General features: G+C 40.5%; 1 protein-coding gene across 4 annotated transcripts in view; it reads left to right on the top strand.

Moving 5' to 3' along the window:
• Positions 1-12,413, top strand: part of ARHGEF12 (Rho guanine nucleotide exchange factor 12) — a 77,099-nt gene that overhangs the window by 54,353 nt on the left and 10,333 nt on the right. For all 4 annotated transcript variants that reach the window (XM_040534520.1, XM_040534521.1, XM_040534522.1 and 1 more), the window contains 16 exons: positions 183-288; positions 518-730; positions 1,192-1,321; positions 1,642-1,677; positions 2,309-2,463; positions 2,728-2,874; positions 3,656-3,741; positions 5,360-5,485; positions 6,281-6,395; positions 7,820-7,920; positions 8,179-8,256; positions 9,686-9,761; positions 10,173-10,340; positions 10,847-10,934; positions 11,793-11,882; positions 12,034-12,110. In XM_040534520.1, coding sequence (XP_040390454.1) covers positions 183-288; positions 518-730; positions 1,192-1,321; positions 1,642-1,677; positions 2,309-2,463; positions 2,728-2,874; positions 3,656-3,741; positions 5,360-5,485; positions 6,281-6,395; positions 7,820-7,920; positions 8,179-8,256; positions 9,686-9,761; positions 10,173-10,340; positions 10,847-10,934; positions 11,793-11,882; positions 12,034-12,110 — 1,792 coding nt within the window. The remainder of the gene's footprint in view (positions 1-182; positions 289-517; positions 731-1,191; positions 1,322-1,641; positions 1,678-2,308; positions 2,464-2,727; positions 2,875-3,655; positions 3,742-5,359; positions 5,486-6,280; positions 6,396-7,819; positions 7,921-8,178; positions 8,257-9,685; positions 9,762-10,172; positions 10,341-10,846; positions 10,935-11,792; positions 11,883-12,033; positions 12,111-12,413) is intronic.

The following is a 12,413-nucleotide window of genomic DNA, read 5'->3' on the forward strand; positions in this document are numbered from 1 at the left end:
TGGTATGCTGCAGGATGCTGACCCCTGGGTAACTTTAAAACCCGCTTTATGACAAATAAGCTTTTCTTGTACCAAACTGCTGCTGCTGTTCTAAAGAATTAGTCAATATCCCAGTAAATAATTGAGCCTGAAGAAATGAGTTTCCTGTTGACTCTGCTTTTCTTTGTTGTATATTAATGCAGCAAAGTATCAAGAAAGAGAAAGAAGGAGATGAAAAAGGGAAGAGAAGAGGCTTTCCTAATATTCTGGGCCCACCGAGGAGACCAAGCCGACATGACAGCAGTGCAAGTATGTCAGACAGGGAAATGTATGTACCCCCGCTACTTGTATGAAAGCCAGTTAGTCTCTGCTGTTTAACAACAACAACAACAAAAGACTTAGTAAAATTTTTGATTTTAAACCATGTTTTTAACGATAGGCAAATCTTAATTAAAGTAGTTGTGCTGAAATACTTCTTTTGGTTACTGGGAACAGGTAAAAGCTCTTTCAGCAATGTAATGACTCTGTGTTTGTTTAGTTGGCAGAGCCATGGAAATACAGAAGCAGCGCCATCCAAAGCACTTACCTACAGCGTCTTCTGTTAGCCCAGAACCACCAGATTCTGGCAAGATGCGCCAGAGTGGGTCCTCCAGTGATGGAACAGATGCACCCTACGCACCTGCCAACCCAATGTCTCCTTTGGCAACGGGTCCCTTTTCATCTCCAGAGGGAAGCAAGGACAGTGAAGCAGGTTAGGATGATACTACTGAAGAGGGACTATTGAAAATTGTGTTGTGAATAGGATATGGAAGGCACACTTCTAATGCAAGGAGCCTGACAAATTGGGACATGTTTCTGTGTCACTAGACATGATTTTCCTGGGTGCTTCGTCATGTTTTCTGACTTAGTCTCTGGTTTAAGTTAGGAAGTCTTGTCATGGCCAGAAGTTGTTGTCTGGTGGCTTCTGTCATGGTGCCATTGGATCATCCAACAGGAAAAAAGCATCCCCAGGTGTCTGCCTTTGTAATCACAAGTCAGTATTACCTGGAAACACATATCATGGGGATTTTTCTTACCAAGCTACAAATTCACTTCCTCCAGCTCTAAGTTGAAATGAGGCTATGAATCAAGAGGCTATGAAGAGATTGTGAAGTTCTCTTAGGTACTCTAATTTGATACAGTTCTTGACATTTCTTACGCATTTTTTCGTAGGCTTGAAGCAGACTGGAGAAGCACCACCTGCTAATGACTGTGTGGATGGCACACCCCGCACACCTAATAATACTTTTGAATTCCCATCTCCCTTGGAAAACTTGCCAGAGGAGGAGGGAGAATCTGAGAGGTAACTGAGTGCCCTGCTTGCTTGGATGGGGCAGTGGCTGTTGGATAGCTGTTGCTGGACAGGCTGGTGGCAGTGGTGGTTTTGACAAGGGGTGGTGAAGCTGGGTCTATAAAACACTAGTCACACCGTTTGCATTAAACATTATTAGTAGAAGAAGGAAATGCTGGTCTGTGTCTGCTCTCAGGAGGGTGAGGCTGAGAAATGGACAAAACATTGGGGTTAGGAGGTTAGGCCTTTACTCTGAATTTATGCTGAATGTCTGAGTGGGGTGAAGTTCTTGCGTGGTTCCCTCATAATCCCTTTCTTTCTTTTTTTTGCAGAGTTGTCGAAATGGGAACACCAAAGCCTTTTCGCAAGTGAGTGTGCTTAAAACTGTTTGAGCTTCACTGAATTTATTGAGATTTTAATAGGTTATAAAGCTGAATGCTGCAGCATTCATTGTTCTGAGGCAGTATGATTGCCTGCCTGATCTTTCCTGTTCTTAAATAACTCATATATGAAAAGAGGCATTGGCATCTGTGTATAGGACAGGTGGAGCAGATCATATGCAGATAAACCCTTTGATCTATGGGTGAAATATTTTAAGTGTTTTATCTACTGATTTGAATTGATGGGCTATGGAATTGTGATTTCCAGGTTTTCTTTTTAAGTGTGTATGTTTCTGTTAGCTCTGTATCTGCAGATAAGCAGAGGAAAGAAATTGTAACCTGCCCGTTCACTGGCTTGCTATTCGATCTTAAGCAAATTATTTTATCTGTATCATTAAAAGGAGGTTTGTGAAAATACTGTAAGAACAGATATTCACTCTTAGTTGTCCTGTGAAGGGCAAAATTACAAAATGTGTTTGTAGCTTCTGACATACAACAGCTTACTGGAGGGCATATTCATAATGCTTTACAACTGCTATGTATACTTGGATTTTTCTCTTCTTTCTTCCTTACATCCATGCCTAAAATGGGAGTTGTCTGACCTACTTTTTCTTCTTAGGATGGACAGTGTCGGTTTCGCAGATGTACAAAGTGAAGATGAGCTGTATGATTTTGACACGGACATGGACCCTCCCAACTGGCAGCAACTTGTGAGCCGGGAAGTGTTGATGGGGCTGAAACCCTATGAAATCAAGCGCCAAGAAGTGATTAACGGTGAGATGAATATTTTTTCCTAGCTCACCAAGTGCAAAGTTAAAATCTTGTCTTGCAGAGCTTTGGAGTTCTTAACATCTAAAACAAGGTCTCTTTTCACCAATCTATCCAAAGTAGTAGCCATATATTACTTTTGGTTTCCACAGTTCATGTGTGTGAAACTTGTATTTGCTACTGAAAAGTATCCTGAGATGAGACCGATCCCACATTGCTACACCTCTTTAAGTCAGTAGTTAACAATCCTGCCCTCCCCTCTCTCTTCAGAGCTGTTTTACACCGAGAGAGCTCATGTCCGCACTCTGAAGGTTCTGCATAATGTTTTCTACCAGCGTGTCACCCGGGAGGGGATCCTGAACTCCAGTGACAAACGGAAAATCTTTTCAAATCTGGAGGATATCCTCGGGCTTCATGGTAAGAGTAGCTGAGTAGTAAGAGTAGTAAGAGTAGCTTCACAGTTTCAGCTGAAATTCAGGATACAAATATCTGAAAAATTTATGCAGGTGAACAGGAAACAAGGGGCAGCTTCCTATAACACTTTTTCCTGTCACACACAATTCTCCCATTTCTAATTTACAAAGATATTTTTATAAAGAATGCATGCGTCCGGTGTTTCAGATGCTTGCTTTTCTGTATCTGTTTACGCAGACTCTCTTGTGCTCGTTCATGTTTTGATGAAAAGAGCAATGCTTTGATGAATGGTCTTGTAGGCCAATGTTCAAAAAGTTGTAACTGTTGTTGAAGAAATTATGAAAACAAGTGAAAGGATTGATGTCTTGCAGGTGGTTTTGAAGGGTCACCCTTTCTAATTGTTTAGAGAAAGGGCTGTTCAGAGTCAGAATTTCAGCTCTGCCACTGAATAGTAAGTTGTAAAATGTTAGGCAGGTGGCTTGAAGTGTATTCTACATTTTTCTTGTGTTTTTAAAAGGTCAATGATATTGAGCCTCAGGAAAGATAAGACTGGAGAGGTTCTTAGGGGTCATTTGAATACAGGTGAGATAGAAGTGCAGAGGAGGAACATAACATTTTCGTAGATATTCTGCTAAATTTATTATGTTGCAGGACACTTTAAGTAATTGAAATAATTCTAAGTCTAGTCTTTTATTCAAATTGGTGTTATTTTAAAATAAATGCTGAAAATCAAACACAATTTAATCGATACTAATAAAATCTCCTTTTTTTTTTTTCCCCTAAGTTGCGTTGAACGATCAGATGAAAGCAGTCCGAAAAAGGAACGAGACTTCTGTTATTGATCAAATTGGGGAGGACTTGCTTTCTTGGGTAAACTCCATTTTTTGTACTTGAAAATATGTTTCATAAAATTGCAACTGGAGTCAGAGGTTAATGAAGGTCATTCCCAGCTAATAGGAACTGAAGATCTGAGAGTTGTCATTTCTATGGAGCCAACACAGAGCTAGAGAAAGAGGGTTGAAAGAAAGCAGAAACAACTCATAGGATTTTCATTTGTCTAGAGACAGAAGTCATTTAAAGGAGAAAAAAAACATTGCCTCTTGATGTGTTGGTAGAAGAGAAGCTTAGTTCTGGAGACGTAAACCGAGAGTAGGATTTTGAAAAATGTAATAGCACAGTTTATTGCAATAATATTGAAATATGCCTTGTGTTGCCTGTGGTGCAGTTAAAGGTATTTTAAAATACTGTTTTCCAATCCTAGAATTTACATAGCTGAACCTCTTCAATTTTGTAGCACTGTTGCAGGCATCGTTTCAGATTTCTGAGATCCAAATGACAAGAGCAGGAGTGATATAAATTCTTTAAAAAACAAAAACCAAAACCATCTCTCTTGGGAGTCTTCTGTTTTGTTGTTTGTTTTCAAGCCTACATAATTTAGGATTGAAGATTGATCTGCTTATTCTTTTCAGCTGTTCATGCAGAAGTCTCTTGTGAATTATTATTTTTTTAATCCCACTACTTGTCTAGTATTTCAGAAAAAAGAAAAGAAAATGAAAATCAGACATGGCTAGTAGAGGAACACCTCCAACCCCTTCAGTTCTCCCCTGTGTGCTGTGAAAAGGCAAAAAATACCTTCTGCATTCATTTTTGAGCAAGCTAGAGCAAGCTAAGCGTTACAGATTGATAGTTATGTTTTTTTGACTAGTGTCTGGCTAAGTGGCTCAAACAAAAAAAAAAAAACAAAACAGGATCTTGTTCTCCAGAGTGAGTATTTTCAGGAGTTACTATGCTGCATCACAGATTGGGTAGCAGGAATGGGAAAAGTTGGAGTGACAGATTAGCCATCTGTCATCTGCGGCACATTTCTCAGCCCTGTTCATGGCTATCATTTTCCCCAGCCATGTTTCTGTAATATTTTCATTTAGGAAACAAGATATTATGTTATATTTTGGTCTTTAAGAATGGCTGTCCCTGAGAAGCAAGACCTTTGGTCTTGGCTTTGCTGGCCAACAGTGTGGTAAATAATCCCTTGTCATTCATTTGGGTGCAGTTTTTTCCACTTCTCTTACAGCTAACAGTGGAGACATGGCACTGTATTCTCTCCCTGAATCAGCAGTGCATTTATAGAAATGATTGGATGTGGTAGAAGCTGGAGACAGGAGAACTGTAGAGTTTGACATGTAAGGGGTTCCTCAGTAGACGGGGAAGACAAACCCTTAAAACCAGGATGTTTAAAATGCTGTCTTCCATAGAAATGACTTCTCATATATAGATAGAACTCAAGGGAACAGCACAAAGCTGTGCCGGGGAGATTCAGACTGTGTATTAGGAAAAAAATATTTACTGAGGGGGTGGTCAAACACTGGTCTTTGTAGGTCCCTTCCAACTGAACCTGTTCTGTTCTGTTCTGTTCTATTCTATTCTATTTTATCAATGGCACATGCTGAAGTTGGGTCTAATTTTGACTTTTCATGGTTTTCTGGCACAGTTTAGTGGAGCAGCAGAGGAGAAGATAAAACACGCAACTGCCACGTTCTGCAGTAACCAGCCCTTTGCTCTAGAGGTCATAAAATCGCGTCAGAAGAAGGACTCTCGTTTCCAGACTTTCGTGCAGGTGAATTTTATGCAAGGGTTTGATCTGCCTGAGAGTGCGGCTGATGGCCAGTATGGGATAATGAAGGGCTGTAGGTAAAGTTGTTATCATTAATGAGATTATGCTTAACATTGCCTTCAGATTGGGATCATTTCCAGCACTGTATTTATCTCTTCTAATCGTTTCTGGAGGGAGGGGACTGCATAACGTCCCGTTGCAATGCAGGAAGGAAAAGCTGTCCCTAGGCAGGAAAATCGCATGTCACTTGAGGTGGCTGTTTCCTAAAGATGAGTACTTCTGCGGGGAAAACTGCTTATAGCAGTGCAATTTTGAAGCATGCCACAGTCAGAAGACAGATGTTGTACACCTATTCTGCCCACCAGGAAAGGGACTTGAATACTTGTGGCATTTGGAGAGGAGAACATTATCTTCATTACCACAGGCTGGGAAGAACTGCTGTAATATGAGGGTTGACGTTATTTTGAAAAATGTACTGTAGTTTTGCTATAGCTTGAAAGGCTAAACTGATGTCTTCCCTGTATGGCAGTGACTGAGATTGATTGGTGATAGCACCAGGCCTCTGTGAAGTAATGAGGGAAGGAAGCTGCTGCTTTTGTGATCAGCCTTTCCTATATGTAATTGCAAATGGAGAGGGGATGTGTTGTCTGAATGATAGATCTTGGCATTTCTTGTCTTGTATTTAATTACCAGAAAGTGAAGTAATAGACATTTATGTGATGAATAGATGTTACACGTTCAGGTAATTATAGTCTTAATAAAAATGACAAATGTAGTTATTGTGCTGTTTAATTTTAGGATGCTGAGAGTAATCCACTGTGTCGCCGGTTGCAGCTGAAGGATATCATTCCCACAGAGATGCAGAGGTTGACTAAGTACCCCCTTCTGCTGGATAACATTGCTAAGTACACAGGTAAAGCATTTCCACTAGGTAGCCCATGGTTGGTGGTTGCAGCACAGCAGGTTTTCTAAGCAAATGTGATTTCAAAGCATGTATTGAAGTTCAGTTCAATTTTATGGGTCACTGTCTGTTTTCATTGTGACCTCACTGGAAAGCAAGTTAAAAACAAAAAAACTATTTAAAAAATCCAGTCTTTGTTTCTCAATTAATTTTTTTTTTCTTAGGGGAAAAAAAGGGGGAGGGTGAGAATTGCATTTTGAAATAGGTGAGTGGCAGTCCATGTTGGGTTTGAACACCTCTAACACCGTGTTCAGTTTTGGGCCCCTCACTACAAGAAGGACATCGAGGTGCTGGAGCGTGCCCAAAGAAGGGCAACAAAGCTAGTGAAGGGTCTAGAGATCTAGTCTTATGAGGACCATCTGAGGGAACCAGGAGAAAAAGCTTAGAGAAGAGGAGGAGACCTAGGGGAGACCTCCTTGTTCTCTACGGCTTCCTCAAAGGAGGCTGCAGCAGGGTGGTGGCAAAAAGAGGATTAATAATACTGCAAAATGCCTTTACATGTTTACTAACAGATACCTGCTGCAGTCTAATTTCATTACTCGTAAAAAATATACTGCGCTTACAAGTTCACTCTAAACATAATTAAGACAGCATGTGATACTCCATTATCCTTGATGTCCTTGTTTATTTGCCAGTTAACTAAATGCATAACGTGGCTCGTGGTAGTGAGAATTGATGGGGTTCACCTATGTCTATTTGTGTATGATCAAGAGACATTGGCTGGAAAAGTGTCTTTTGTTTGTTCTTCCTGTAGTGCAAGACTGGTTTTTATAGTAAGGCTGCATGTATGTAGCCAGAGATATATATTTTTTAAGCTGTTAAAGTAAATACAGGGTATCTGGGTGGAAAAGGCTATTAGGTAGCAACTTTTTGATATTCTCTATTTTATGTTCTTTGTTTCTCTCTTCCAGTGTAAATAAATAAAGAATTGAATGCAGAAGCCAGTGGTCACTTGCTGAAGCAGCCACTCAGTAAAGCTGGGTCTTTGGCTAGCTGGCTGTGTGTGACTTCAAGCATCTGTCCCAGTGCTCTCTTTGTACCACAGTGGAGTCTTAGTAAACTTTTTGTGTTACTCAGAATACTTCACCGATTCATGTTTGTGCAGTGAACAGTTGTCGTAAGCCCTTTAAAAAATAAATATAAAAAAGTGCAGTCTGGGCTGTCTGTGGTCATCATCAGAGTAGGGCAGACGGAATTCTCCCCCATCACAGATGTGTTCCCATCATTTCACCTTTGAAATGGAGTGCTTTTATTGATTGGGTGTTCTGCAGATTTGAGTTCCATATCTCGAATTTTTGGACAGCAAACTGTGCTAGATTTGTAGCCTTTTCATCCTTTATCAGAGAACGTTACTGTATTTCCTTGTCCTCTTACAGAACTGCCTGAAGAGAAAGAGAAAGTGAAGAAAGCAGCAGATCATTGTCGTCAGGTTCTTAACCACGTGAACCAGGCTGTCAAGGAGTCTGAGAACAAGCAGGTAGGAGGTGAAAGGAGTGAGCATTAAGGGTTGGGGAGAAGAGAGAGAGATGAAGGGAAAAAGGCTGCTTAAGATGGCTAGAATCTCTGTGCTAGTGACTGTATATTGTGCTTAAAGGTGCTTTGTGGCCCAAGTGTTCCTATGAGAGCAGGAATCCCAGGCCTTTGGGAACATGGAAGTATTCATGTTTGCTTGCTCTCTGACTCTAGTAGTTAGTTTTGCTTATCAAAGTGACCGTCTCCAATGCATTTTTTTCAGCATTTGGAAGATTATCAGCGTCGTCTTGACCTCTCCTACTTGAAGCAATCTGAGGATCCCATGATGGATGAGTTCAGGGTAAGTCACGACACTGAAGTAATTGCTCGGTGCACCATTACTGCAACGCTATTGTTCAATTTGTGGCTCTTTCTACTGCAGTCTTCTGATGTACAATCAAATGGCCTTTGGCATATACATTTCTGTACAAAAAATAAAATCATTAGGTTCAGAAGCTTGAATTTTGCTGTATTCCTGAAGATCTCTGGATGTAACAACGTGGTTCTGCACATAGAAGAGCTGATAGAGCTTGTAAGTCGTGTGAGATAAATGTTAAGGGCCTGCAAGCTAATGCAGATCTGTATCACGTAGGAGGTACTTAGAGGATGGTAAATCTTACAGTGGGTATGCCTGTCACATAATCGTGTCTTAGTTGTGCTGTTGAAAATGGGGTGGCCTCAGGGAGTCATTAGTTTAGGCTTTAAAAGAAGAGCTGATAGAGGTGCTAATTAGTGTAGGGGATCCACAGGTATAGCCAAGTAAAATTCTAAGTCCATTGCTACAAGTACTGTGGCTCCTATAAATTCTTGCAATTACATTAATAAAGCTGGTTACTTGGTGTCAACTGCTGATAAATGGAATGAGCAAAAACATGCTCAGAGCAAAATTAACTCTAGGAAATTTTCATGTCTCAGATGGATGATGATGTGTTGATACTTTAACCCCATTTCATTCTGACCGCTATCTGTGTCTGTCTCATGCATAGATTGTGTTGTTTATTTATCACTCCCCTACCTTACCCAAAGTCAGCACGTATCCAAAGACATTTTTATATGAAGACTTCTCTGTAAAACTGTATTATGTAGTCTTCCACAAATAAACTTGCAAGCATTTAGTTAGGAAATGAAGAACTTACTGGCAGTTATGAAATCTTGCTGTTATTGATTGTAGACTCTGAGACTTGGAAGGAATGACTTGTGAAAATTGTCACTTCTACTTGCCTGCAGATCTAAATGTCACAAGCACTGAAATGTCTGAAGAATCCATTGACATTATAAAGTCCATCAGATCATTGGAATGATTTTTATATCAGTGTGTCATTTGTAGGCATACTTGACTTGCAAATAGAGTGCTGAAGCATTAACCTGTTATAATACTAGAACTGCAAACTTTGTATGGGATATTGGAAAAACTCCTCCTAGAAATCAGAAGACAACCTAATGCATTAGGAGCTTGACTTGGAAGGGCAGTTCTCCACCCTGGCACTCCCAGTATCTGCAAAAGAGCAGTGAATGAGGAAGAATGACAGCAAACACCTCTCACAAGATTTTGGTTTACAAGCATACCTAATTCCTGATCCACGTTTCTTTTTCCATACTGGGTTTAGCTGCTCACTTCCACACTGGAGTGCCTATCTGTAGCTTTCCCTCTGAAATTCCCATGCTTTACCGTTCCATGCTTCTATAAAAATTTCATATTGCTACTTTTTTTTTCTTTCCCTTGCTGGCAGAACTTGGATCTAACAAAGAGAAAAATGCTTCATGAAGGACCTCTAACTTGGAAGGTTAATCGTGACAAAACTATTGGTGAGTCCTGTTCATCAGCTGATGTAGAGTTGGGTTTGTATGTGTTTGCTGAGAGGGGGGGAGAGAGAAAGCATTTATGCAGTTTCCAATTATGATCTGTACTGCCGCCTATAATAATGTGTATGTGTTTCTCAGAGCTGATTAAATTATTCTTGTCAATTCTGAAATGTGCTGGAGTATCATTAAGGCCATGCAGGGACACAGCAGTCAGTTGTGAGATGATCCAATCCCATCTGTAGCTCTCTGCTCTAGTTTTGATGAGGAAGATTTGCAAGCTTTGCCTAGAATGGCATAGCACTGATTAGTGCCTCTGCATGAGTAATCAAAAATGCAGCTTTTTTCTTTCTGCAGGGGTGTGATAGAAAACCACGAATCTTTAACTCATTCTGGGTTCTTTTGCGCTCTGTACAGATCTCTACACTCTGCTCCTGGAGGACATTCTGGTGCTGTTGCAGAAACAGGATGATAAACTGGTCTTGAAGTGTCACAGTAAAATCTTGGCATCAACAGCTGATAGCAAACACACCTTCAGTCCTATCATCAAGCTGAACACTGTTCTGGTTCGTCAGGTGGCAACAGGTCAGTGTAACCAATGGGGAAAGCAAAGGAGGAAGCCAGAAATGAAGATTAGATCAGTTGAGGACAGTTGGTTTTGTCTAGAGTTCCACAGTAGAACATGCAGAAATGCGTAGGCTTAATTCTTGGTTGTCCAATGTCTTGCTCTGTAACGCTGTATGAGCTGCTTAACTTCTCTGCATCGTTAATAACCTTTTTAGGCACAGCTTGAGTTATAAATAGACCTCTAAGTTAAAGTAGTCTGATTTTATTAGATGAAAGGTACTCTAGAAATGCAAATCATTATGAGGGAAAAGAGGGGAAGAATATGTCTCAAAGCAGTTTGAACTAACAGACAAATCTCCTGGACAGAGAAAGATCTGTCTTTGTATATGATAGCATTATAGGTTTATTTCATGAACTCTTCTTTCACTGCTTCTGGTTGGGGTTATGTCCAGTTCTAGGAATTTTCAGAAAGCTGTACAGAACAAGGCATCTAATTAAATTCCTCCCTCCCTGTGTTGCTCCAGATAACAAAGCTTTCTTCGTCATCTCCATGTCAGAAAATGGCGCTCATATTTATGAACTGGTGGCACAGACGGTTTCAGAGAAGAATGTGTAAGTAATTGGTTCGGTTCCATCTGCTGTGTGATTTGTTGTACTTGAGAGAACTTTTACATCTGCTTGTGTGTAGTAACTCTGCAGGTGTCCAGGAATTACCTGAGTTCCTTACCTAAGCTTAGCTGAAAACATAACTATGTTTGCCTCCATGGGGAGTATCCAAGCATAGTATCTCCCAGCTTCTAAAAAGCAGGGAGAGGGTGTATACACAAAAATGAGTGTATTTATATATACAGATACGTATAAAACAAAAAATCATACCCTTGCAATTCTGGTCTTATGTGACTGACTGCCAGATAAGTCACTGAAATCATCCTGCATCTTCCTGCAGAACCGCTTAGTTTTGCAGAGTTTGATACTGGCATCATCAGCATCCACAGTGCCTGAATGTGAGGCCCTACCTACACTTTTTCCTCTTTGGTACAAGTGCTTTTCTTCCAGCGCATAAGCAGGGCATAGACTTGTATGATACGTAGCAACTGTTGTAGTGTGTCACATATTAAACTATTCAATTCTACGTGAAAGGTTACTTAATGCTTTCATATGTATTTATATATAAATACAACTGCTTCACTTGATGGCTCCTGCTAAGGTCCTGTCATTCATTTCCTTCCGCTGAGTAGTATCCTGGTGAGGTGAGCATTAAGCTGTGGTGTTTCACTTGTGGCTGCAAGGTATTACTGAGGCACTGACTGTAACAGGATTAAAAAAACTAAGGCAACTATGCAACAGGATTAGTCGTTTCTGTTGATAGGAAAAGCAGTGATGATATTAGCTGGATTTAAAAACTGTTGAATGGAGCAGTAGTCGTTGTGCTTCACATCTTGCATATTTTTATTTGATATCTTTATGCAGGTGGCAGGACCTTATAGCTCAGATGGCAGGGACTGTAAAAATGGAGAGTACCAGAAGAGTGATTCCATTACCACAGTCAGGACCTGGCGAGTAAGTAAAAGCAGCTGGGGGAGGAAGGGCTGGTATTCTTTTTCTGGTAATCCCTCTTCTACTCGAAGATTGTCAGCCAGAGCTCTGCTTGTCATGCAGTAATTCAGATACAGGTGACTAAAAGCTTGTATTCATTCCTTCCTCCCTGCAGAGAAGAGCGTGAAGAAGAGGAGCAGCAGAAACTCAAAGAGCAGCATGACATTCCTGCCAGTAGTCTACAAAGTCCAGGTAAAACAGTGGGCCAAATAAAAGGTGTCCATAAATTTGCTACGTAGAGAACAAAGCCATATTCCTTGTGTCTTGGGGCTCTTTTGGTAGCATTGACATTTTTCTGGAAAGGAGTGATTTCTTTATGAGTCATGTGGAGAAGAGGTACTGAACGTCTTGGAAACATACCTCTTATTATTTCCATCTCCTTTGTAACTTGCTGAGTAAGAATCTTTTTTCCCCAGGAACAAATCAGCATTTTACCAAGCCCATGCTCAAGAACTGTATTTTACAGTGTTTTCAGCAGCACTGTGAAAAAGTTAA

The sequence above is a fragment of the Cygnus olor genome, chromosome 22 (genome assembly GCF_009769625.2).
Source record: "Cygnus olor isolate bCygOlo1 chromosome 22, bCygOlo1.pri.v2, whole genome shotgun sequence".
In the NCBI taxonomy this organism is placed as follows: Eukaryota; Metazoa; Chordata; class Aves; order Anseriformes; family Anatidae; genus Cygnus; species Cygnus olor.